The sequence below is a fragment of the Hemicordylus capensis genome, chromosome 12 (assembly GCF_027244095.1).
Source record: "Hemicordylus capensis ecotype Gifberg chromosome 12, rHemCap1.1.pri, whole genome shotgun sequence".
Taxonomy (NCBI): Eukaryota; Metazoa; Chordata; class Lepidosauria; order Squamata; family Cordylidae; genus Hemicordylus; species Hemicordylus capensis.
Genome location: NC_069668.1, coordinates 4,177,007 through 4,201,683, shown reverse-complemented (window position 1 = coordinate 4,201,683; position 24,677 = coordinate 4,177,007). Strand labels below are relative to the sequence as shown.

Below are 24,677 nucleotides of genomic sequence, written 5' to 3'. Positions count from 1 at the left end.
GCTCCTCTGGCCGCCGAGCGGGGAGGGACCGACCCCTCACCCGGAGGGCTGCCTTGGCAGCAGGACCCTTGCAGGGCGGGGGGAGGCGGAGGCGGCGGGGCTTTGAGAGGGGAGGGCGGGAGGGGAGAGAGAGAGATATTCCTCCTTCGCCTCTTGCTGTGTGGGTTTGCTTCCCGCTTGAGTGGAGGATTTATTTATTTATTTATTTACATTTTATATCCTGCTCTTCCTCCAAGGAGCCCAGAGTGGTGTAATACATACTTAAGTTTCTCCTCACAACAACCCTGTGAAGTAGGTTAGGCTGAGAGAGAAGTGACTGGCCCAGAGTCACCCAGCAAGTCTCATGGCTGGATGGGGATTTGAACTCGGTTCTCCCCAGTCCTAGTCCGGCACTCTAACCACTACACCACACTGGCTCATCTCTAGGCTGCCCATAGCCAAGCTCTCTGGATCCGGACACCCGCAGGGGCATGTCATGCAGCATTGCAATATCGCAACTTGCATATTATACTCGGCTAGTCTGCAAGCGGGGCGCGCATTGTGCCAGGGGCGTGGGGCACAAGGTGCAATGCTTTGTGCAAATGGCACATTGTGCAAATTGACGGATGCCCCAGGGTGTCTGCCTGCCGTTGGGGAGAGTCTTTTTGCCTGATCACTTCACGCAGCAGCACTAAACACCCAGACTTTATAGCCCAACACTCTCTAATAAATATCGAGTATTTTAATCTGTGTTGGCTTTTTAAATATTTTAAATTCTGTACACCTATTTTAATCTGTGTTGGCTTTTTAAATATTTTAAATTCCGTACACCGCCTGATATGTGTTTTGTACATATCCGGCAGTATAAAAATACGATAGGTCAATAATATGTTGGTTTAGTCTGTAACCTTGTCTAATTAGCTGTGTGCAGTGCTGTCACGAATTCCTCACCAGCGGCAGACTATCACCCTGCCATTGGTTCATCTAGCTCGCTACTAGGCATTGACTGGCAGTGGTCCTCCAAGGTTTTAGGTGGGTCTTTCCCAGCCCTGCCTGGAAATGCTGCCAGGGATTGTACTGGGGACCTTCTGCAGGCAAAGCAGATCCTCTGCTACTCAGCTAGAGCCCGTTCCTCTGTCTGACAGGTGGTGGTGACCCAGATATTTATGTTTATATGCTGCCTTTCAGCAGCGACGAAAAGATCTCAAACCCATTTGCACAGCAGAAGGAATGGAAACAAAATACTGGTTTCCTGTCCGCAAAGGGGCTCTCTATCCAGAAAAGAAACACAAAGGAAACGCCAGCAACAGCCGCTGGAGGGATGCTGTGCTGGGCTGAACCACCCCTTTGAAAGATGCCGCTCTCTCTGTTAGCAGGGACAATTCCCGAACTGTGTGCTACAGAGATGTCTCCTTGTCCCCAAGGGGTTTGCATACCAGCAATAGCAACTGCAAGTTCCCTCCCTGGCAGCATCTCCAAGATAGGGCTGAGAGAGACTCCTGCCTGCAACCTTGGAGAAGCTGCTGCCAGTCTGTGTAGACGATACTGAGCTAGATGGACCAGTGGTCTGACTTGGTATATGGCAGCTTCCTATGTTCCTGGGAACCCTGAGCTGGGACAAAGAGGGACAGTTACACTTTCTGTGCTGAATATAAGAGAGCCATCACTTTGAAATGTGTCTCTTTGCTCAGTTAGCAGGGGCCAGATGGTGATCTATACACTCCCTGATGTCCCAGCGGCTTCCTTTGGGGGCTTTCAGGACAATAATGGGGTAGGCTGGTTGGGATTGCTAGCTGGGTGCCAGCCCACAGCTTTTGTTCTGTGTGTGGAACCCAAGGAAAGAGTGAGACCTCCATGTTGCTTGATGTTTGACACAGCTCCAGTTCAGCTGGAACACTCCTGCGCTGCCGGAGAACTTGGCCGCCCGCTTCACCAACCCTAGTCCCATTGTCATCGAGAAGCTGAAGCAGCCGGTGGGTAACAATCAGCAGGATCTCGGTGCTGGAGACAGCCTCGGCTTGAGGGATTCCATTGGGTTTTCGGTGGTCTCTGAAGAGAAGCTCAACTGGGCCGTGCAGCTGGCCAAGAGGGACATGAAGCGGAGGCACCTGGAAGAGCAAGTGAGGGAGTGTCTGGAGCCCCCAAGGTATCCGGGGCAGGGCAGGCACCGTGGCAGGAAGGGGTTTGGCAGTCTTGCCGGATCGAAGGCATCCGAGCCCCACCTGAAACACGAGCACCCACTTGGCAATGCTTCTAAGGCGGAGACCACTGGCTCGGGAGCGAAAGTCTACCTCTATGCACCGAATCGTGCCAGGTTGGACCCTTCGCTGCCCGATTCGCCGCCCACCCGTGATCCAGGACTAGGACCCCAACCAGCCACCCTGGAGGTCAGGCGGCTGCAGAAGGAGCTGCAGAACTATGTTCAGAAAATCGAGGAGCTGGCCAAAAATGGTGAGTGGTGGTGGGGAAAGCTTCTGTGGGGCGAAACCTTCTGTTCTTGGCCCTTTTGTTTAAGACTTTGGCTTGCAACAGGTTTCTGTTTAAACAAAGTTGTGCTGTGGGGTCTGGAAGAGGCAGACGTTCGTTCTTAGCCTGCCGAGGCAGAGACGTGCATGTATCTGTTTGTACGTGAGCCAGCTGAGGTGGTGGGTGCCATCTTGGGGGGAACGAACGCTCCTTGTGATTTTTGACAAGGTCTAAACCCCTGGAGATGGAAAAGAGTTGAGAGCATTGCGAGACTTCCCACTTTCAGTGTGTGGCCCTGCTTTTATGGTCTTCTTTGACTGGGCCTTCAGCAGCCCAATTTGTGTTGGTGTTTTAAAAGCTTTAAAAACACAAAACGGCTCTAAAATGTTATTGATGCTGTAAGAGGACTGGAAATGAAAATGGGCAGGAATGTTCTCCAGAGATTACTCCACGGAGAGAACATAACAGTTTATTCATTGCGACCCTGACCCTTTCCTCTGTGCAAGAACAACTGCAATTTGACCCAAATTGTTTGCGGGGTAGGGATTAAGAAGGGGTGATAACACAGAGAAAGCTGCAAGGGCAACAATGCCATTGCCTGTTCTCCATCTCTAGAGGAGTTCAAGTTGCCAAAAATCTCTGTGTGCATCCTTCCCCTGAGTTGGTACAGATGGCCAAAATTTGTGGGCCTGGCTAGTGATGGGACAGAATCAGAGTCTCCTTCCGATCTCTCTGCCCACTCCATACAGACTGGGCCTTTCCCCCTGCATGTTGCAGCCAAGGGTCTATCAATGGCCCTGAGGACTATAGGCCACCCCCAGCCTCAGAGGCAGGATGCCTCTCAATCCCAGTTGCAGGGGAGCCACAGCAGGAGAGAGGCCATGCCTTCGCCTCTTGCCTGTGAGCTTCTCAGGAGGTATCTGGTGGGCCACTGTGGGAAACAGGATGCTGGCCTAGATGGACCGCCTTGGGCCTGATCCAGCAGGGCTGCTGTTATGTTCTTACATTAATCGTGTTGTAAACATCACCCACAATTGCTGAATGGGGCCCCTGTGCTCTCTGGGAGCAGGGTTGTTTTGTTTTGTTTTGTTTTACACCTAGTGGCTTTGTTTCCAAGTTGGACAGCCTTCTCTTCCTTCTCCCTCTCCACTGGGATCCGTTCACATTTTCTGCTCCGCTGGTGACCTTGCATGAACAACAGACTGCTTGGTCTGCACGTTTCTCAGTTGCGTTTTTTCTTCCCTCCTGCAGAGAGAAGCGAGGAAATTCTGGATCCTGACCAAGAGCGCCGGGTCCGTGTTCGGAGGCAGGAGCAGGCCGTGCGCTCTGCCCGGATGCTGTATGTGCTCCAGCATCAGGCAAGTCTGGGCCCTGGGAGCATGGGCGACTCTGCCTTTTCTCCCCGGAGCTGTCTCCGTCTTCCTCTGGACCAGAACTTTAAGGTTGTGACGACAGAACTGGTAACACAAAGCCCAAATAGCCAGACAGCTCTGAGTTGGGGTGCAGAGTTCTGGACCCCAGTCCCACGGGGCACACTGTTAAATACGCTTTGGTCTGGCTCATATGCTTGTATTTCATAGGTAAGAGAAATCCAGGAGGATCTGGACAGGCTGAGTCCTAATAAGATCAAGCACACAAAGAAGGTAAGAGAGGCTCGGCAACCGCCCTAGGGGTTTGGGGTAGACTCTTTTGTCCGGCAAAGGGCCGGGATCCCCTGGAAAGCCCCAGCGAAAGGCGTTTGAAGCTGGGACTGACGGCAGTGTTCCTGCTAAGGTGTGCGCATGTCCGCTCAGTTTTCGATCCCGCTCAGGTTGAACCAGGAAGGCCCCCTCTGAATGCACCTGTGCTCACAGCCCTTGATCGATCAGCCCGTCTTGTTTCTCTCCTCTCCTGCGATTGCGTCTCACTCGGGGGTCTCCCAACTGCATCCCTCCAGCTGTTGGGGCCCCCGGGCCCCCGTGGGACTACAGTTCCCATCAGACCCTTCCCCAGTCCTGATGGGCGGGATCATGGGAGTTGTAGGCCAGCCTCTGCAGGAGGGCTGTTGTTTGAGAGCCCTGGGGCAGCATCCAGGCGAGTGGCCCCTGCCGGAGTCCAGCTGACCCGAGCCAAGCCTCTCCCTCCCTTTGTGATGCAGTCACGAGCCGTGGCCAGGCTGGCAGCAGCCCACCGAGGAGCCATCCGGGCCCTGCAGACCTTTGCCGCCCGCTTTGCCAACCAGTCGGAGCAGCAGCTGGCCACCGCCCAGTGCAAGGAACTGGGCAACCTCATCAGGCAGCTCTCCCTCTGCTCTGCCCGCCTCGAGATGGACTCCTCCGTTCCCGATGTGGTCATAGACCTCCTGCTGCAAATCGAGGTAAGGCGAGAGGGGTTTTCCTGGCGGGGCCGAGGCCAGGGGCTCCCTCCAGATGTTCCCAGACTACAGCTCCCATCACCACAATAAATTGTAGCTAGGGATGATGGGAGCTGTGGCTCAGCAACATCTGGAGGAACCCAGGTTGGGAGCTATTGGGATAGATAGTCGCTGGGCCAGGCTCACAAATTTTGGCCATCAGTAACATCGATGGGGGCGGGCGGGAGGACATTTCTCATCGTTTTGGTGGTCTCGTCTACCCCCTTGAGATGGGAAAGCAGTGATCGCCTTGTTGCCCTTAGGGCTTTATCGGAGTTCTCACCCCTTCTTGATTCCCATCCCCCAGATGATTAGGGTCAAATTGTAGTCCTATAGCAACAGAGAAAAGGATTAGGGTTTGTTTGTTTGTTTATTTGTTCGTTCATTCATTCATTTCATTTGGTTTCTATAGTGCCCTTCCAAAAATGACTCGGGGCAGCTTACACAGAGAAATAATACATAAATAAGATGGCTCCCTTGTCCCCAAAGGGCTCACAATTTAAAAAGAAACATAAGATAGACACCAGTAACAGTCACTGGAAGTACTGTGCTGGGGATGGATAGGGTTGAAATGGACACATTATTGCCCTCTCTCCATGGAGTCATCTTTTGGAGGACATTTCTGCCCATTTCCATTTCTCTGACAACATTGTTGTCCTTTTATTATAGTGTTTTGTGTGTGTGTGTTTGTGTTTTAAAACTTTAAAAAACCTCTTTAAAAACCCCGTTGCAAATGTGGCCACTGCAGGCTCGATGGCCAGGACCATAAAAACACAAGGCCAGCTGGAAATCTTGCAACACACTCACCTCTCTTCCACCTCCACGGGTGTCGACCTTGTCAGAAATCACGAGGAGCATTCCTCTCCTCAGATGGGACTGACCCCCGCCCCCCAAGCTGGTTCATGGACTAAGAGGAGATACCAGCTACACAACTGAACCTTGAATGACGTACGTGGTGTGGTCTCCAGGGATCTGGGGCTCTAGGAGGAGAGCTGGCCTCATGGTTGCAAGGTTCACCCTGCTTTGCATTTGGATGGGAGACGGCATGGCGGCTCTGTCTGCTGCGGGATTTTCCTCTTAGGGGATGAGGTCGCAGCTGAGGGGTAGAGCATCGGCTTTGCATGCCTGCAGAAGGTCCCAGGTTTTGTGCCTGGCAGCATCTCCAAATTGGGCTGGGAGAGAGACTCCTGCCTGGAACCTTGGAGAAGCCGCTGCCAGTCTGGGTAGACAGTCTTCAGCTTGATGGACCAGTGGCCTGAGTCCCTATAATATGAATACGACGGATATTTATAGAAGACAAGTAAATTTTAGCCCGTTGAATAACGGGCGCTAGGAAGGGAAGGGGCCGATAACCGTCCTCCTGCCCTCCCAGCTGCCCGACTTACCCTTCTCCACCCCCCCCAAAGGAATAAGGGCCTCCGCGGCCGCCAGAACTGCCCTCCCGCCCTCCCAGCTGCCCGAGCCCTACTCACCCGAGTCAGCCCGCAAGAGCCGGGCGAAGTGCAAGCGTGTTTTCAAAAGGTCCAGAGAGGAGCTCGCAAACAGAGCTCCTCTCTGTGCTAAGTCTCTTCCCGAACGAAGAGACTTAGCACAGAGAGGAGCTCTGTTTGCGAGCTCCTCTCTGGACCTTTTGAAAACACGCTTGCACTTCGCCCGGCTCTTGCGGGCTGACTCGGGTGAGTAGGGCTCGGGCAGCTGGGAGGGCAGTTCTGGCGGCCGCGGAGGCCCTTATTCCTTTGGGGGGGGTGCGGGGAAGGGTAAGTCGGGCAGCTGGGAGGGCGGGAAGATGGATATAGGCTGTGGCGGCGCCGCCGCCAGCCTCTATGCCGCGGCCGGTCTCCCCGGCCAGGCAAGGGCCCCAAGCCGCCCGGCTGCGGCGGCGGCGCCAGGCCTCGGCGGCGGCTCGGCTGCCACCTCAGCCGGCTTCCCCCGCCGCCTCCTCCCCCCGCCCGGCTTCGGTGGCACGGCCATGGCTCCGCCGCCGCCTTGGCCGCGCCGCGTCCTCTGGCTGAGGCGGCAGCTTTGCCACCGCCTCGGCCAGTGTCCCCCGCCGCCGCTTATCCGGCTTCTTCGGGCGGCCACTTCTGGCCGCCCAAGATGGCCGCCGGGTGCTGGCGGTCGTGTCTCCCTTGGACTGTTCTGAGCGTGCGCTCCGCGCACGCTCAGAACAGTCAAGGCACGAACGCACGCTTGGTGTCCGTCCACGGACGGACACCAAGCGTTTTATTAGAGAGGATGGATATTTTTATAGAAGATGGATATTTATACCACACTTTTCAACCAAAGTTCCCAAAGCAGTTTACATAAGATGGCTCCCTGTCCCCAAAGGGCTCACCACTGAAAAAAGAAACATAAGATAAGACAGTAGCCACAGCTACTGGAGGGATGCTGTGCTGGGGATGGAGAGGGCCAGTTGCTCTGCTAAAGAAAGAGAATCACCACTTTAAAAAGGTGCCTCTTGGCTCTGTTAGCAGGGGACGCTGCCTATGTTCCTTCCTGCTACCGCAGGGCAAGAGAGAAAACGGTAAAGATTTCTTTCTCCCCGGACCCTGCCTGGACACGAGGTTGGAGATGGTCTGTGGCACTTGCCCAATGGTGGGATTCTTTCTCTTGGACCCTGAAACATCCTCCTTGCCTTATGCCATCCTTTATCTCTGCCCGCAGCTGGCACAGCAGGAAAAGCTGCTGGTGATTAGAGGAGGCAATCTGGGTGTTGCAGATTATGAATGCCCAGCAGAGAGACAGGCCTGTTTGCAGCCTCTTCTCGGCAGCTAAGTAATGGACTCCTGGCAGCAGGTTTAAGGGCTCCAGCACATCCTCATAATCCTTGTGCAAATGAGAGCTGGATAAATACTTCCAAGGAACCGACTAAGTCCCCTGAAGCCCCGCAGCAGACAGGCGAGGTTTCAAGCTCGCATTTCCTCCTGCCGCTGGCAAAGAGGCTTTGGATGAGCAAACAAAAGGTGGGAAGTGGCAGGCCTGCTTTGCATGTTGAATGAGAGAGGCGGGTCTTGTTGTGGCAGGACCTGGATTCGTTGCTGGCCCAGAGGGAGCCGCCCAAGAAGGAGAAGAAAACCCCCACCCTGCCCCAGGCGGAATCTCTAATGGGCGGCGACCGGGGGCCAAGGAGGGAGAAGAAAGTTCATGTTCCGGAGCCTCGGCATCCGTCTGTGGCCAGGCGGCTCCTGCCAGGTGGGTCTCCTGCGGGTTGAGCTGCAAGAGGTGTGGTTGGTTCGTCCCTTAGTGATGTGCGATGCCTGCCACTGATCGCCTTCAGAGAGGCTTGTTTTTGAAGGCGGAGTTTAAAAATGCCCAGGGGCCCCCGTCTTACATCCTCGTAACTCTCTGGGGCGGTTCAGATGATGATTACGCCTCCTAACCTCGTTTGGGAGCCGTGCGCTCCCCGATATCTGATTGTCTGCGAGGGGAAGACGAGGGCTGAGCATCCTTTTGCACTTGTGTGCTAAGCAGAAGCTGGGTCAGGGGGCTTTTCCTCCCACCTCATTCAATCAACGGCTTAAGTTACTCATGAGAACCTCCCACAGGGATTAATGGGGCAAGTTTACTTCTGTTAATTTCAATGGGAGTGCTCAATGCTAATTTTCTGAAGACTGTCAGTCAGGCTGAGGGGAGGGGTCTGCTGAGCTTCAGCACATAGCCAGCCAATCAGGAGCAGCGGAAGAGGGTCTTCCCCCTCCTCCCTCCCCTCCTGCATCGGACAGATCGGCTTCAAGCTGGCGATCCTCACATAGCGTGAGGCTGCAGGAAGGCCCCGGGTACCCCCCTGGGAGCCCTTCAGGTACCCCTAAGGGTACTAGTACCCCCTGTTGGGAGCTTTTCCCTCTGACTTTGCTAACACTCTGGCCTATAGTTGTCTGGGAGCTTATTGTAGGCTCTTCTTTTCCAATACTGAAGCAGTCTTGCTAATTATTGCTGGTAGATGAACCTCGGGAATCCAAAGCACCCGCTCTACACAGCAGAAGCAGTCACCCCGATGCGACAGTCCAGGCGGATGTGCCCGTCCCAGAACGAGAGGCCAGTTTGCAAGCCCAGCAGGATGTTTGGGCGAGACCCGGGCCCGTGAAGACGCAGCCTGGCCTCAAAGGCGGCCCCCCGAGGAAGAAAGGAGTGCTGTCCACCAGGCCGCAGGTACAGCCCTATAATCTGTGTTCCCTGTAAGAGGGATTTCCAGATGTTGAATACAGCTCCCAGAACCCCCAGCGGCGATGGCCTTTGGCGGAGGATTCTGGGAACTGTAGTCGACAACATCTGGAAATCCCTTTTACAGAGAACAGTGCCCATGATCTCCTGGCTTCCGAGCTTAATTTCAGACGTTGCTGTTCAGAGTTACAGTAGCAGAGTTACAGACTCTGGCGGCAGCTGCTTTTTTGGGAGAAAACCTTCCAGGTTTTGTGTCTTGTTTTGGAAAGAAGCACTCAAGCTCTTTGTTCTTGTTCTTGGGGGTTCTGACATCACCTCCTTCAAGTCTGGAAATGAACCCTTTAAAGTGTGTGTGTGTGTGTTTTCCTCTGGTAGGGATGCTGCTGGCTTCCGAGGACCAAAACTGCCCAGCCCCAAGCCAAGCAGGCCCGGTTCCAGGAGCCCACCATGGCGTTCCGGCTGAAGGAAACGAAGCCACACGTCCGAGAGAGCAGGACCCCTTGGGTGCCTCCGAGCCACACCTCTCCCCTTGCCTCCCCTCCTCGGTAGGTTGGCAGCCCCTCAGAAGTTGGGGGTGTGGGGTGATGAAGCCCGATTCTCTGAGCTGCTTGGAATTTGTGCACGAGTCAGGCCCACACATTTTGGACGTCAGCACCGGTGTCCCCTCTAATGTTTTTCATCGGTGTGTGGAAATCAGTTTTGTTCTGGGCGGCAGTTTCGAGGCAGTGTGTGTGCATCACGTGCATTCAGAGGGGGCGCCTTCCTGATGCAACCTGAGTGGGTATCTGAAATTCATCAAAATGTGTGAGTGTGCATGCGCACACCTTCAAGGGAATTCTGATCAGTGCCAACTCGGCATTGAATGTTCGTAGTGATTTTTGGCAACGTCCACCCCCCGTAGAGATGGGGAAAGTGGCAACAGCATGGTTGCACTTGCAGCTGTGTCTGTGTGGACGCCCCTTTCTTTATCCTGATCCTCAAAGAGTTAGGGTGAAATTGCAGTCATTTTTGCACAGAAGAAAGGGTCAGGGTAACAAGGAGCAAACTGCTGTGCTCTGTGCTGGTAGAATCCAGGTCTTCTGCTGGGGCTTGTGGGATTATGGGCATTGTAGTCAGGGTAACAATGGAGAGGAGAGCTGGTTTTGTGGTCGCAAGCATGACTTGTCCCCTTCGCTAAGCAGGGTCTGCCCTTGTTGCATATGAATGGGAGACTAGAAGTGTGAGCACTGGAAGAGATTCCTCCTTAGGGGATGGAGCCGCTCTGGGAAGAGCATCTAGGTTCCAGATTCCTTCCCTGGCAGCATCTGCAAGATAGGGCTGAGAGAGAGTCCTGCCTGCAAGCTTGTAGAAGACGCTGCCAGTCTGGGTAGACAGTACTGAGCTAGATGGGCCAAGGGCCTGACTCAGTATATGGCAGCTTCTTATGTTCCTAACCCCTGGAGGAGAGCCTCCAGTTTGGCCACCCTGACCTCCTGTGAGTGCTGTTCTCTTCAAGGTGGGAAGTGAGGCTGCGAGACCAGGGGTGTAACGTTCTTCCTCTCCCTTCCATCCCCAGGATTCCTTGCAGGGAGGTGGACAGAAGTCCCAGAAGCAGAGAGGCCTCTCCGGAGAGCGAGCAAGCGGGAGAAGGAAGGTCCAGAGACCCGGGGAAAGCAGCCCTCAGGTTGGCATGGGGAGGCGTGTGCCGGGTATGGCCGTTTGGGAAGCGGTTTGTCATCTTCTGCATGTTGGGGCCCTTGCTTTCGACTCACGTCCCCGCCATGAGGATTAATTCCCCAGCATATGTAGAGGTTTGGCTTAGAGGCTTGTGAAACTTTAACTTTGGTTAAATACTTGGTTCTTCTCTTCCAAAGTCTGGCTTCTTGTTGCCTGTCTGTGACTACAGAAAACAGGACGACATTAAGCACCAGATTTTTAACTATGCTGTATTGTTTTTTTTAATAAATATATGTAAACACCCCTCAGGCCTGATGGCACATCTCCATCCCAGATAGCAGAGAAGATCGAGAGAGCCGTCCGGGAGCATCTGGAGCCCCTTTTGGTGAAAGCTCAGGTAGGGAGAGGAGAGAGGAGAGCTGGTCTGGTGGTGGCAGCAAGCATGACTTGTCTCCTTAGCTAAGCAGGGTCCTCCCTGGTTTGCATTTGAAGTGTGAGCACTGTCAGATATTCCCCTTAAGGGATGGAGCTGCTCTGGGAAGAGCATCTAGGTTCCAAGTTTCCTCCCTGGCAGCATCTCCAAGATAGGGCTGAGAGAGACTCCTGCCTGCAACATTGGAGAAGCCGCTGCCAGTCTGTGAAGACAAGACTGAGCTAGATGGGCCAAGGGTCTGACTCAGTATATGGCAGCTTCCTATGTTCCTTATGCTGGCTAATCATATTGTATCCTTTGGTTCATTAGAAGGTGAATCTCGCCTTGGAAAGCAACGTTGGGTTGAGTGACAACCAGCTGCCGACCCAGGAAGTTCGGAAGGTAGGATGTGCTTCGAAAAAGTTAGTTCAAAATGCGGCAGCCGGACTGGTCTCTGGGGCAACCTGGAGAGACCATATTACGCCTGACTTGAAACAGTTACACTGGCTGCCGATATGTTTCCAGGCAAAATACAAAGTGCTGGTTCTTACCTTTTAAAGCCCTGAACATCTTAGGCCCAGGTTATCTGAGAGAGCGCCTTCTTCTGCATGATCCCCACCGCACGTTGCGGTTCGTCTTCAGTTACCACCAGCATGCCTGGGGGCGACTCAGATGCAGGCCTTCTCTGACGCCGCTCCTTGGCTGCGGAATGCACTCGCAGCAGACATCCGGAATCTGGGTTCATTTTTGGCCTTCAGGCGAGCCCTTAAGACCTGTCCGTTTGGCCTGGCCGTCCCGGGTTTTTAAATGGTTTTTAAACTGTAAAATGTTTGGCCTGGTTTTCCAGGGTTTTTACAACACTGTTTAAAATGTTTTAATTGTTGATGGTTTTATTTATATAAATAAATAATAGTTATTTATTTGAATGAATGAATGAATGAAATATGTTGATTTTATAGTTTCTGATTTTAACTGTTAATTGATTTTAGTTGTTTTTATTTTAATGAGCCACTTTTAATGAGCCACTTTTGGAAGGGCGGTATAGAAACCGAATACGTACATACATACATACATATACATACATACATATATATCTATATCTATCTATATGCTGCAGAATCAGGGACCCACAAATGCAGGCTTAGCCCACCAGCCAGTCATTATCTCTCTTCGCCACCAACCCCTTCTCTTCCCTCTGCTCCTTTTCTGGCCCACAGGCAGAGGTCTTAGGAAGGGGATTTGGGTCCTCTGCCCTTTGCTCTGGGAGATGGAGAGGGTAAGAGTCTCCTCCTGGTGCTCACCAAGGATTCCTGCTGTTTCTTAGCTTCTCAAGAGTGGCAGTGGAAATGAGACCTCTGGGGTGGAGGTCTGTGGGATGCCGGGTGTCTTGCTCACCAGAGGGCTGGGGGCACTCGCTGTGGGCGAGCTGGCAAGTGGGTTTGTAGATGCCAGCGCAGAATTGTGGGAGGCACTGGATGATGCCTGGAGGAGGGTCTCTGCAGCTCCTTCTCCTTCTCTAGGCACTCCTGCCAGGAGGAAGCAGAGGATGCTCTTTGTACTGCCTTTCCATGTTAAGGCTGGAGTGCCTGAAATGGCCACCAAGTGGGAATGGGGCTGTAGATGAAGAGCATCTGCGTGGCATGCAGAAGGTCCCGGGTCCAATCCTTGGCAAGAGTCTCCAAGGAAGGCTGGGAAAGACTGCTGCCTCTAACCTTGGAGAAGCGGCTGCCGGTCAGAGTAGACAATACTGAGTCAGACGGACCAAGTGTCCGTCCAAGTGACTCAGACGGCAGCATCCTAGGGGATGGGGCTTTGCATGCCGAAGCCATGCAGAGGTTCACTCCCTAGCAGCATCTCCAGGTAGAGCTGCCTGAAGCCTTGGAGAGCTGCTGCCAGTCCGTGTAGACAACCCTGAGCTAGATGGACCAGTAGTCTGACTCATTGTAAGGCAGCTTCCTGTGAATGGAGGCGGCCTGAAACTGCTGCCCGTGTCGAGCCGTGTGGGTTGGAAAACGAGTCTTGCTTCCTCCCCACAGGCAGTGAATGTTTTTGCATATGGAAACCCTCAGTTATGCAATCCCCTCCCACTTCCAGCCTTTGTGACCAGTAACATTACAGGAAGGTTGTACCATGTGTCTCTTCTGAATAGGCAGACCAGTGAATGAGTTTGCATTGCGGGATGCACAGTCTTAATTCACACTCTGAATATTTATTAACTTTTTTTGAAAAACATTTTATTTTACATATTTTTATACCGCCCCAAACTTACGTCTCGAATATTTAGTATCTTCTGGTTCATTCCCGTAAAGCAGGTATTCCCGGCTTAGGCATTGAAGAAGCCTTGTCTCTGAGGAATCTGCTCTTAGCAAGAACTGCAAGACAGACACACAGATTAGCTTGCTTTGAAATGGATTTCTCCTAAGCCTGGATAATAAGTTTTTCTTCTGGGCAGGGGTCCTCAAACTTAGCAGTGTTCCCTGTAACAGGGATGTGCAGATGTAGTTGACTACAACTCCCATCATCCCCAGCTGCAGTGGCCTTTGGCTGGGGATGATGACAGTTCTAGCCAACCACATCTGGGAAACTTTCAAGGAACACTGCTTGGAGCCCTTTCTCCTCGGACGACTGCCAGCTTCCTCGGGATATCTGTGTCAGATTCGGCATGGGCTGAGCCGGCTTCGGATGCCTACTTCTTCAGCGCCCAGCATTTATGTGACATGCCTTCCACATGTCTTAATCCTCAGGCTGCTGCTGGCGTCTCAGGCCGTGGTTTGGAGACCTTCGTCCTGGAGCAGCGCAAGAAGGCACAGCACGAAATTTCCTCTGCATTCAGCACCTCTGATCTGGAGACCATGCTCCAAAGGATGGAGGAAATTGAGGTGCGTTTTGCGCTACGGACGTGGACCAATACACCCCCTGCCCAGATTCCAAAAGTGCATCAAGGTTTGACAGCTGACACCAAGAGAGCAGTGCTGGGAAAGTCTCTCTTCTGAGTCCAAGCAAACTCCTGACGAGGAGCCCTGTGTGAACAGGGCTGGAGGGCTCTGGCCATCTACACACAGTCCTGTAAGAGCTTCTACCTCATTGAGGAGGTTTCTGTGCTGATCAGCAAAGCCTCCTTCAGCCACCAGGTGGTGGAGCTGTTTCTGTAGATGACGCCTTGATCGCATCTTAGAATTTGGGTAGGACGCCTGCCAGCCGGGGGGTGGGACGGGGAGAGCCAGGCACACTCCCCACTGATGGCCATGGGAACTCCAAAGATCAAGGTCGGAGGAGGGGGGGAGTGATCATGTGGGTAGCCAGGAGCTGGGCTTTGATTCGGGTAAATATGGTACCCCGATTTTCAAATCGGCACCTCTGCGGATTGGGCACTCCATCCCTGTCTGGGCACTCCTGCTTCAATGGGGATCATGTGAACGAGCCTCCTCTCTTGCCCTCTCTGCTTCGCCTCAGTCCTCTAAAACCACCTGGTGCCTGCTGAGTAATTTGGGATTTGTCTTTTGTCTATCTGTGTTGAAGCGCTCTCAAGAGGCTGTACGCAGGCGATACAACCAGATTGTCTATTCCGACCCGGAGTTCTGGGCCCAGGAGGAGAGGGGTGGTAAGTTCCTGGCGGTTTCTTTGGATCTGTGGGGACATGGGAGGAGCCAGGTGAGCATGTGTGAACACAGTCAAAAGGGGTCAAGGTGAGAGACCGAGCTTCCTACGCCCTGGCCTGCTGTGTCCTCTGTCTCAGAATTTACAGTGTGCTGCCCCAAACAGGAGAGGTTGCATCGCTGCTATAAAGGCTCTTAAAATGAGAGTGACTGAGTGAATGGTTGTGGTAGGGGCGGGGGGCGTGGAATGAAACTCACTGCCTGGAGGGGTGTTGTCAAATCGGCTCCCTATGACATGAGCTGGCATTTCTGTGTGAAATCTCCCTGAAATGTAAGGTTCACAAAGAGTGCACAACACCAAGGAGCTGTTTGTGACAGATGGGGTGATGCAGTGGTTAAGCGCTACCAGTTCTAGCACCTGTATGTGTGGTGTGCGTTGAAGACGGCAATTAATTTCCCCATAGGGGCTGTTCCCATGGCAACAGAATCAGGCATGTCACCACTTTTTTCAATGACTGCAGCCAGAAACCAATTTTCAAGTTAATATTGTGTACCCCCACTGGCAAGAGATCATCTCCTGCTATAAGACCATATTTTTTAAAATATTATGATGTCCAAAAGGTGTGATGTACATTGGTAATGGAATCAGAAATGATGTCCCAAAATTCTGAATCTGTCACCCATGTATTTTGCACTTTTTCCTTGGTATGGGGAGGGCATCCTAACGTGACGGGTTATCAAGCTCTGCATGCTCCGAGACAGGACCAATCAAAATTCAGGTTGATCCTATGTATCCAGACAGCTGTCACTCATCCCCAGTTCCAGGACTGTCTCGCTCCGCAGACTGAGCTTGAGTATTGCTGTGAGGAAGAATTTCACGGCCCTTCTCCTTTTTTATTTTAATAGTTTTTACTTTGGGATTTCCTCTGTTGAGGTCTCTCTTATTCGCAATATGGAGCCTGATTATATGGGGGATATGTTGAAGGGTTCCCTTCCGGAGGGCCCCTTCACAGAAGCCGCGATTGTTCCCTCAGTTGGAGGGACAGTGAGCTTGAGCCTTTCGGCTAATGTTATTGAAGAAGGAGCAACTGTGAGCCAGGAGGCTCCTGTTTTGCTCGCCCCGCCGCCCAAAAAAGCAGCTACAATAGAGCCTCCATTCTGTGGACTAAAGAGCTTATTAAGCTGATACCTCCAGAAAATCTTAAACCCCGCCAGGGTTTAAATAAATTGGCCAGAGCTTCTGCCCTTATGGCAGACTCAGGTCTGGACTGCATACAGCACGCCTCTCGTGCCATGGCAGCCGGGGTGGCACTGCGCAGAGGGTTATGGTTAAAAATAAATAAATAAATAAATAAATAAAAATAAAAATTGACGGGTAGATGCCAAGTCCAAGGTCACCTTGGCTGCTACTCTCTTTCAAGCCAAAAGGGCCATCAAGGATGTGTCTCAGGAGACTGGCACACCTTCAGCCGCTGGCTTGGATCAGGAAGGTTTTTCATCAACCTCTATTTCAGCAGCCACTGTACCTTTTCCACAATTTTTTAAAGATGTTATGTTTGCAGAGTGGGGTGTGCCGGGGGCCACTAAACCTGCCATATCCTTCCCCCCCCCCAAATGTATGCCTTACGTCCTGATATAATGGCTCTTTTGACAGTTCCTGTGGTGGATGGACCTGTGGCCCAGCTGGTCACTGGGGCTCTGGTGAACAAGGAGGGAGATGACCTTCTTAAGACACCAGAGGAAGAGAAAGCGGATCATCTGCTACGTAAGGCTCATGAGGCATCTGCAACTGTCATAAGGGCAGCTGCCACTAATTCTATTTTCGCTAGAGCCTCCATTTTGTGGACTAAGGAGCTTGTTAAGCTGGTACCACAAAATAATTTAAAACTCTGCCAGGGTTTGAATAAGTTAGCCAGATCGTCTGCCCTTATGGCGGACTCTGGTTTGGACTGCATACAGCATGCCTCTCGTGCCATGGCAGCAGGCATGGCAATCCGCAGAGGTTTGTGGTTGAAAAATTGGAGGACAGATGCCAAGTCCAAGGTCACCTTGGCATCTACTCCCTTTCTGGGGGGGAAGTTATTTGGTGAATCCTTGGATCCTATTTTAGTGGACACAAAGGACAAAAAGAAAACTGTGCCGGTTGGGCGTGGTAATTCAAGGAGGAATTTCAGGGGAAATAACACCTTCCAGAATTCCTTTCGTTCCTTCAGAACTTTCAATAGACCTGCCAATACAGGGTTTAGAGACAGCTACCAAGGAAGAGATGATCGTGGATCTTCCTTCAGGGCTAACTGGTGTCACCCCTGGAATAACAGGCAGAGGATCGGGAAGAGCACATGCTGGAGGTTATGTCAACGCACAAAACCGTAAGCAATGACGCGATATCGGTGGGGGGCAGGCTTCTGGAATTCGCAGAAGCCTGGGTGCACAGCACCACGGATCAATGGGTGTTGAGAACAGTAAAGCACGGCTATGTTATAGACCTTGTGGCAACTCCTCCCGATTTTCTTTTCTTAACACCTGTCCCCAAGGTGAGGTCCTAGAGACTGTTGATGGACCAAAGCATCCAACACTTATTAGACATCCATGCGATAGAACTGGTTCCGTTGACGGAATTATGTGTAGGTGTCTTTTCTCTTCTCTTTTTGGTGCCAAAAAAAAAAAGAAAGAAAAGGGAAAAAAAGAAAGGAAAAAAGAAAAAAGAAAAGGAAAAAAAGATGACTCCTGGCGTGCGATTCTGGATTTGAAAAGATTGAATCAGTTTGTGCAAAAACGCACATTTCGAATGGAGTCTTTAAGGACAATAAAGGCAGCCGTACACCCGGGCAATTACTTGTCCTCGATAGACCTTTCAGAGGCGTACTTACATGTACCGATTCATCCTGCCTCTCGCCAATACCTGAGGTTTGTTTACAATCAGAGACAATTCCAGTACAGGGCTCTACCCTTCGGGTTGTCCTCAGCTCCTCGCGTATTCACCAAACTCATGGTGGCGGTGATAGCTTACATGCGCTTGCGGGGGATCCATGTTTACCCGTATCTGGACGGCTTGCTCGTGAGATCTCTGTCCTACCATCAAGCCTCCAAGGACATAGCTCAGGACGTCCAGATACTAGAGGATCACGGGTTTGTCATCAACCGTACCAAGAGCCACCTAAACCCATCTTGTGTACTCCAGCATCTGGGAGTTGTTTTCGACACGAGATCAGGCACAGTTTCTCTCCCAACGGACTGACAACAGAAGATTGCCTCACACACCAGGCCATGGCTGTCCAGGAAATGGGGTTCTCTCATGTCTCTGGCTCAACTCATGGGCTCAGTGATCGCCTGCCTAGAATGCACGCCCTGGGCCAGGTGGCATTCGAGACCACTTCAATGGTTCTTGCTACCTTTTCAGGAAGCCATTATGGCAAAGAAGCAGATAAAACTTTGCTTACCACGGAAGGTCAGGAATTCTCTCCTTTGGTGACTGTCGCCGGCGATAGGAAAGTAAATACTTCTGGAAATTCCCCAGAGGATCGTGGTGACGACCGATGCCAGCCTCTCTGGTTGGGGGGCCCACTGCCTGGCACATCATGCGCAGGGGTTGTGGGTTCAGAAGGATTTGGAGAACAATATCAACTGGCTAGAGTTGAAGGCAATTCGATTAGCTCTTCTGCAGTTCCGTGATCTGTTGATAGGGAGACATGTTCTGATAAGGACAGACAACGTGACCACAAAAGCTCACGTAAATCACCAGGGTGGCACAAGATCAAGGCCCCTCATGCAGGAATCCGATTTACTATCCGCATGGGCGGAAATTCACCTATACTCCATGACGGCGGAACATCTGAGCGGCACGGAGAATCTACAAGCGGATTGGCTGAGCTGCCAAAACGGTGGATCCAGCAGAGTGGGCCCTGCATCCGGAAATCTTCAAGGAAATTGTCCACAGGTGGGGTCATCCACAGCTGGACCTCTTCGCGTCACAGGAAAACGCCAAACTACCAAGGTTTTTCGCAAGATATCTAACTCCTCACGCAGAAGAAGTGGATGCTCTCACGTCTCCCTGGCCGCGGGGATTACTTTATGCCTTTCCCCTGACTCCAATCCTGAGCTCCTTCCTAAGAAAGTTCCTATTAGAAGAAGCAGAAGTTGTTTTGATAGCTCCTTATTGGCTGCGAAGACCCTGGTTTTCTGACCTCCTGAATCTCTCAGTCCAACCGCTGTGGCCTCTTCCCCTAAGGAGAGATCTGCTATCACAAGGACCTCTATGTCATCCGGATCTGATCTGGCTACGCCTTCACGCATGAAGGTTGAGCGCATTACCCTAGATTCCAAGGGATATTCCCGCCAGGTGCAAGACACTATCATAGCGTCAAGAAGGCCGTCCACTTTGCGCATTTATCAGGTTACCTGATCAGCCTTTTGTTCCTGGGGGCGGAAGCAGGACTTTGTTCCATCCTTGGCGGGGGTTGCAGAGGTGCTGGGGTTCCTTCAAGAAGGTCTTGAGAAAGATCTGCATCCCAGCACATTGAGGAGGCAAACTTCAGCCTTGTCCTCAGTCCTGGATTTAGCGGTGCCTGGTTCACCTTCCTTGCACCCTCATATTAGACGTTTTCTAAGGGGAGCGAGCAACTTGGCTCTGCCTCCCGTACATAGGTTTCCCTCCTGGGATTTGAATTTAGTTTTAAATGCTCTTACTAAGGCTCCGTTTGAGCCTCTTCGTTCAGCTCCCTTGAGAATTTTATCCTTTAAAGTATTGTTCCTTGTGGCCATCACTTCGGCACGAAGGGTTTCTGAACTAGCTGCCCTCTCTGTGCGCGATGAGCTATGCATTTTTCAAAAGGAGTGTGTTGTTTTTGAAGTTGGATCCCACCTTCTTACCCAAGGTTAATTCCATCTTTCATAGGAGCCAAGATTTAGTATTGCCCTCCTTCTGTCCTAGTCCTGCTCACCCTAAGGAGCGTGCTTGGCATACTCTGTATGTGCGTAGGGCACTTAGATTGTATATGAAAAGATCCAAAATCTTTAGAAAGATGGATTCCCTTTTTGTTTCCTTTCAGCCATCTTCCCTAGGGACCAAGGCGTACAAGGTTTTCGTGGGTCGATGGATCAGAGCTGCCATATCGTTGGCTTATGAGTCTCTTCACCTACCTGTTCCTCGTGACATTTCTGCCCATTCCACTCGCAGTGCCAGCACTTCTGCGGCCTTTTCAGCTCACGCCCCCTTGGAAGAAATTTGCAAGGCGGCAACTTGGGCATCAGTGTCTCCCTTCATTAGGCATTACAAGATTCCGTCTTTTCACGCTGCTCAAGCAGCAATAGGAAGGACGGTATTGCAACAGGTTGTCTAATCATTCGCTCCCGCCCTTGGGATTGCTTTGGTACGTCCCGTCACGTTAGGATGCCCTCCCCATACCAAGGAAAAAGAAACATTGGTAGACTTACCGTGAAGGGTTCTTTTTCTGGGTATGGGGAGGGCATCCAGCCCACCCGCGAATGTTTACGATGGATATGCAGGGAGGTGGGGCGATTCCCAGGGTTGCTTAGTTCTTTGCTGTCACTGTTTACTGTACAACTTCATCCCTTGTGGACTATTTTTTCTCTCCTTGCTCTCTGTATTTTCTGTGCTCAACAGTCCTGGAACTGGGGGTGAGTGACAGCTGTCTGGATACATAGGATCGACCTGAATTTTGATTGGTCCTGTCTCGGAGCATGCAGAGCTTGATAACCCGTCACGTTAGGATGCCCTCCCCATTCCCAGAAAAAGAACCCTTCACGGAAGGCTACCAATGTTTCTTTTCAGACCCTGGTTTGGTTCACACACAGTCATTTGAATCCAGATTTAATCTGGGTTACCGACATTAGTGTGATTGTGTTCACCCACGCCAAGAAGAGAGTCTTCGATTCATCACAGGCCATAGACCAACACAATCACTCTAGTGTTGGTAACCCACATTAAACCTAGATTCAGATGATTCTGTGAACCAGGCCACTATCTCTAATATTTAAAGGTTTTCTAAAAAGATGGTCCTATATAGTTGGAGATATTCTCTTGCCAGTGGGCATATATAATATCTACTTAGAAATTTGCTTATGGCCACAGTTCTTGAAAAAGTGGTAACATTGCTGATTCCGTTGCCCTTGGAATTGCCCATAGAACTTTTCCCAAACAGCCTTTGTTGATTCTATAATGAAGGTGTAATTGGATGGTTCTTTGCCTGGGAAAGGTGATTGGGGCTGATGAGGTGTTCCTCATGTTTTATCTTCTCCCTCCTAGAGAGAGAGAGAACAGCAAGAGGCCAGGAGCCTTTAGCTCCTCATCCCATCCAGATAACGAAACCAAACCGTTGGAAGGAGCCCCAAGTAGACATTGTCCTGGAAAAGCCCTTGGATGCCAAGTGAGTAGGAATCTAAAGCGCCTCGGAACCATGTGATGAATGGTTGATTACGAAATACATCTTTAAGCGGAGGTGAGCTGGTCTTGCGGTAGCAAGGTGCTGTGTTAGTGCTGTGTTTTGTGCGAGCACAAAGAGCAGGCATGAATTGTCCCCCTTGCTAAGCAGGGTCTGCCCTGGTTTGCATTTGGATGGGACGACATGTGAGGACCGTAAGATCTCCCCCTTAAGGGATGGGGCTGTCGCTCAGTGGAGGAGCATCTGTTTGTCACACAGAAGGTCCCGGGTTCAACCCCGGGCAGCATCTCCAGGTAGGGCTGGGAGAGACCCCTGCCTGTGACCTTGGAGAGTTGCTGCCAGTCAGTGTAGACAATCCTGAGCTCAGTGAACCAAGGGTCTGACTTTGGCCCGTCCCCTGCATTATTGCCTGCGTGTCAGTGATGTAATGGAATGGCCTGGGAGTATTCTGAATGGGGCCGGAGAGCATGTGACCGCTGTGGCACCATTTCTGGGCAGGAAATAGCATTGGGTGGTGGCCAAGCTCCACACAGGACTCTGGGATGGGGAGGAAGCCAGGGCAGCGCCAGGGCTGCTGGGTAGGTGCGGAAGCTGTGTGGGAAGAGGTTCTTTCTGAAGAGGCCCGTGTGGGTGGGCCCAGGGGGCTCCATCTCACCTCGCCTGCTGTGCCCAGCAGCACCAGCCAGAGGCCTCTTAGGGAGCTCGGGAGCAAGGCACGAGGCTAGGCCTTGCGGAGAAAGATGAGATGTTAAGCTTGTGGTAATGGGAGGGAGGAGACGGGCTTTACTCCTCCTGCCAAATTTGCACAGGGATCAAATTCACACAAAGGCTGAACCCCGCGGGGGCCGTCTGCACGCCTAGCAGGTGCTCCTCCTCCACTGAGCTGCGGCCCCATCTCCCAAGGGGAATCTCTTCTGGCCGGTGGTGCTTACCTGTAGTCCCCCATCCCAAGGAAAAGCAAGGCAGGCCCTGCTTAGCAAAGGGGGCCATTGGGGCTTCTAGCCACCAGACCAGCTCTCCTCCCCAGGCCGCGCCTTATCTTGACAACATCGTCCAGTCCTTTGCGACAGACTCCTGCATCCCCTTGGCCTCGTGGGGCTTCTGCAGGCCAGACCAGAAGGGCTCCCTGACTGTCTTCTGTGCTTCCAGCGCTGTTGACAAGGACCTGGAGACGGAGGAGCAACAGGAGCCCAGAAATCGGCTGCCAGCGGCCTCGGCTTGGCCTCTCCCCCGCCACAAGGAGCCCAGTGCCTTCCTCTCGCTGCCCAAGAACACCCTCCAGAACATCCACGATTACAGTGCCCGATACGAGCAGCATCTCCGGCGCATTTCTCACGAGGAGGTGGGGAGCTTCAATCCGTGGCAGATCGCTCAGAGGTATGGGGCAGACTTGGGGGGCTTGCTTTGGCTTGGGCCAGCCTGCTGTGGGCTTCTTAGAAGCAGACGCAAATGGCAAGGAGTGGACCGTGGGGTTCCTCCGGGTGCCACCAGGTGGCGCTCCAGGCCTTGCTGGAAAATGCCACGTGTGCCAAGAGACCCTGTCTGGAATCCTGCTCTGTGGCTCTTGGGTTTCTTTTGCTGATTGCCAGCCTGGAGGCAAGAGGACCTGAATGTGTGAGCAGGGAGAACCTCCCTGCCCTCTGCTTCTCTTAGGCCATACTTGAAGGGCTCCTGGGGTGGGGTGGGGTGGGGTGGGAGGTGGAATTCAGAGCCCTCCTGGTTCCCCATGCCAGAGATTGCTGGCTTGAGGCCAATGCGTCCTCAGCAGTGTATCCGCTGCAGAAAGGGAGGGAGGGAGGTGAAGATCCTCCTCCTCGGCTCCTGGTTGGCTGGCTTCAGGCTGAAGCTCAGCAGACCCCTCCCCTCCAGCTGACTGACGGGCTTCAGAAAATGAGCCCTGCACAGGCTTGAGCTGTGACTCTTGGCAGCAGCTGCCCTCCTCTGGTTCCTGGCTTGCCAGCCGCGTCCTTGCTCAAGCGCTGAAACTGGCAGGAGACGTCAACGAGGCCTGTTGATTTCAATAAGACTACTTATGAGTCATTTAGTGTGGCTGTGAGCCAGTGAGTGAAATAGCCAATCCCTTGAACTGTAATACTTAATACACACACAGAGAGAAACGTTAACAGTCACGAGACAGGCTACTCCAGTCACTGGCTCACATTCACACAAATAAGCAGACATAAAGTGTAAAGTGTTGTTGTTTTTAAAAGTATTTTAATTGGTTTTAAGAAGTTTTAATCATTTTTTAATTATTTTTATATTGTTTTTTAGAATTGTGGGTTTTATGTCTCTTGAAAAAGTTGTTGTACACTGCCCAGAGTCTCTGGATGGGGCGGTTTATAAATGTAATAAATAAATAAAATAATAAAATAAATATGGAAATTAATGGGACAGGTTTGAGTGGCAGAAGGTCCCCGGTTCAGTCCCTGGCAGCATCTCCAGGTGGGGCCGGGAGAGACCTCTGCCTGAAATCCCGGAGAGCTGCTGCCAGCCTGGGTAGACAATCCTGGGCTTCTGGTCTGGCTTGGTATAGGTTTGCTTCCTGCGCTGTGAGTCAGAGCAGACCCTGGGTGGGTTGGTAGGGCTGGTTGCGAGACCCCCAGGAATTGGCTGCCGGTCTCTGAACGCCCCTTTCTTTCCCTTCAGCCTGGCAGAGGAGCTGATTGAAGAAGCCTTGGGGGACGTGGCAGCTGAGCTCCAGGACCTGTGCGAGGATTACGCAGAAGCCATCTTCACCTCGGAGTTCTTGCAGGCAGCTGAGTAAAGGGGTCTCTTCCTCCTCCTCCTCCTCTCGTGCCATCTCTTTGCAGCAGCGGAAGCAGCCTTGGGCCCAGCCCCACAACAGACGACTTGGCTCAGGGTGTGTTGGGACTTCCCACGGGCAGCGTCTAGGGGGTCGGGGCTCGGAAACCCCTGTGCCGCTCTCTGCGTGCCTTGTCGAGAAGGGGTGCGGGTCTGCCGGGAGCAGCGTCTGGAGGATTCCTCCCCATGCCAAAGCCAGCCGTCTTGAGCGGTGCCTCTGGTAGCACCTGCCCTCCTCCGGTTCCTGGCCGCTTCACCACATCTGGGCACGCCCTCGGGTTGGCCGTCCTCTTCAATCCTGGAGCGGCACACACGGTCTAGTCAGGGCAAGCCGAGGGCCTTTGGCACCCTTATCCATTTTGCGGACTCTGCGGATAAATCCGTGTTGATCCGCCCTTTGTGGGCTCCTCATACGGAGGAAGATCTTCCGCAGATCTTCCACCACAGAATGCCGTGCTACTGTGCCAAAGCATGGCCCAGCTGGCAGCCTCGGACGGCAAAGCGGTTGCCCACAGTCCAGGCGGGGGGCGTGTGACTACGCGGCTCTCGAGGACTCCGGTTCACGGGTGAGTCAACGCTGGCACGCACACCTCATCAGCTCTGTGTCAGTGGGGCCCACAAACGGTTTGCATATCGGACTCCCTACCAGCATCCTCCTCCTATTCCTGCTCCGGGGCGGGAATATGACTCTGAGTGGCACAGTCACCGCCAGGAATCCGGGCGGCCGCGACCACAGTGAGGGGAGCTCAGGTCGACACATGGGTTTTCTGATTCCGTTTCGTTTTTGAAATAAAAGCTCTGTTTTTGCCGTG

General features: G+C 52.5%; 1 protein-coding gene across 1 annotated transcript in view; it reads left to right on the top strand.

Moving 5' to 3' along the window:
• Positions 1-24,677, top strand: part of KIAA0753 (KIAA0753 ortholog) — a 24,987-nt gene extending 310 nt beyond the window's left edge. Inside the window, exons 2-16 of the mRNA XM_053274869.1 lie at positions 1,857-2,430; positions 3,697-3,803; positions 4,026-4,088; positions 4,583-4,801; positions 7,861-8,029; positions 8,778-8,986; positions 9,374-9,543; positions 10,554-10,661; positions 10,964-11,051; positions 11,397-11,468; positions 13,811-13,945; positions 14,586-14,667; positions 20,928-21,048; positions 22,213-22,440; positions 23,710-24,677. Coding sequence (XP_053130844.1) covers positions 1,857-2,430; positions 3,697-3,803; positions 4,026-4,088; positions 4,583-4,801; positions 7,861-8,029; positions 8,778-8,986; positions 9,374-9,543; positions 10,554-10,661; positions 10,964-11,051; positions 11,397-11,468; positions 13,811-13,945; positions 14,586-14,667; positions 20,928-21,048; positions 22,213-22,440; positions 23,710-23,827 — 2,463 coding nt within the window. The 3' untranslated portion in view covers positions 23,828-24,677. The remainder of the gene's footprint in view (positions 1-1,856; positions 2,431-3,696; positions 3,804-4,025; positions 4,089-4,582; positions 4,802-7,860; positions 8,030-8,777; positions 8,987-9,373; positions 9,544-10,553; positions 10,662-10,963; positions 11,052-11,396; positions 11,469-13,810; positions 13,946-14,585; positions 14,668-20,927; positions 21,049-22,212; positions 22,441-23,709) is intronic.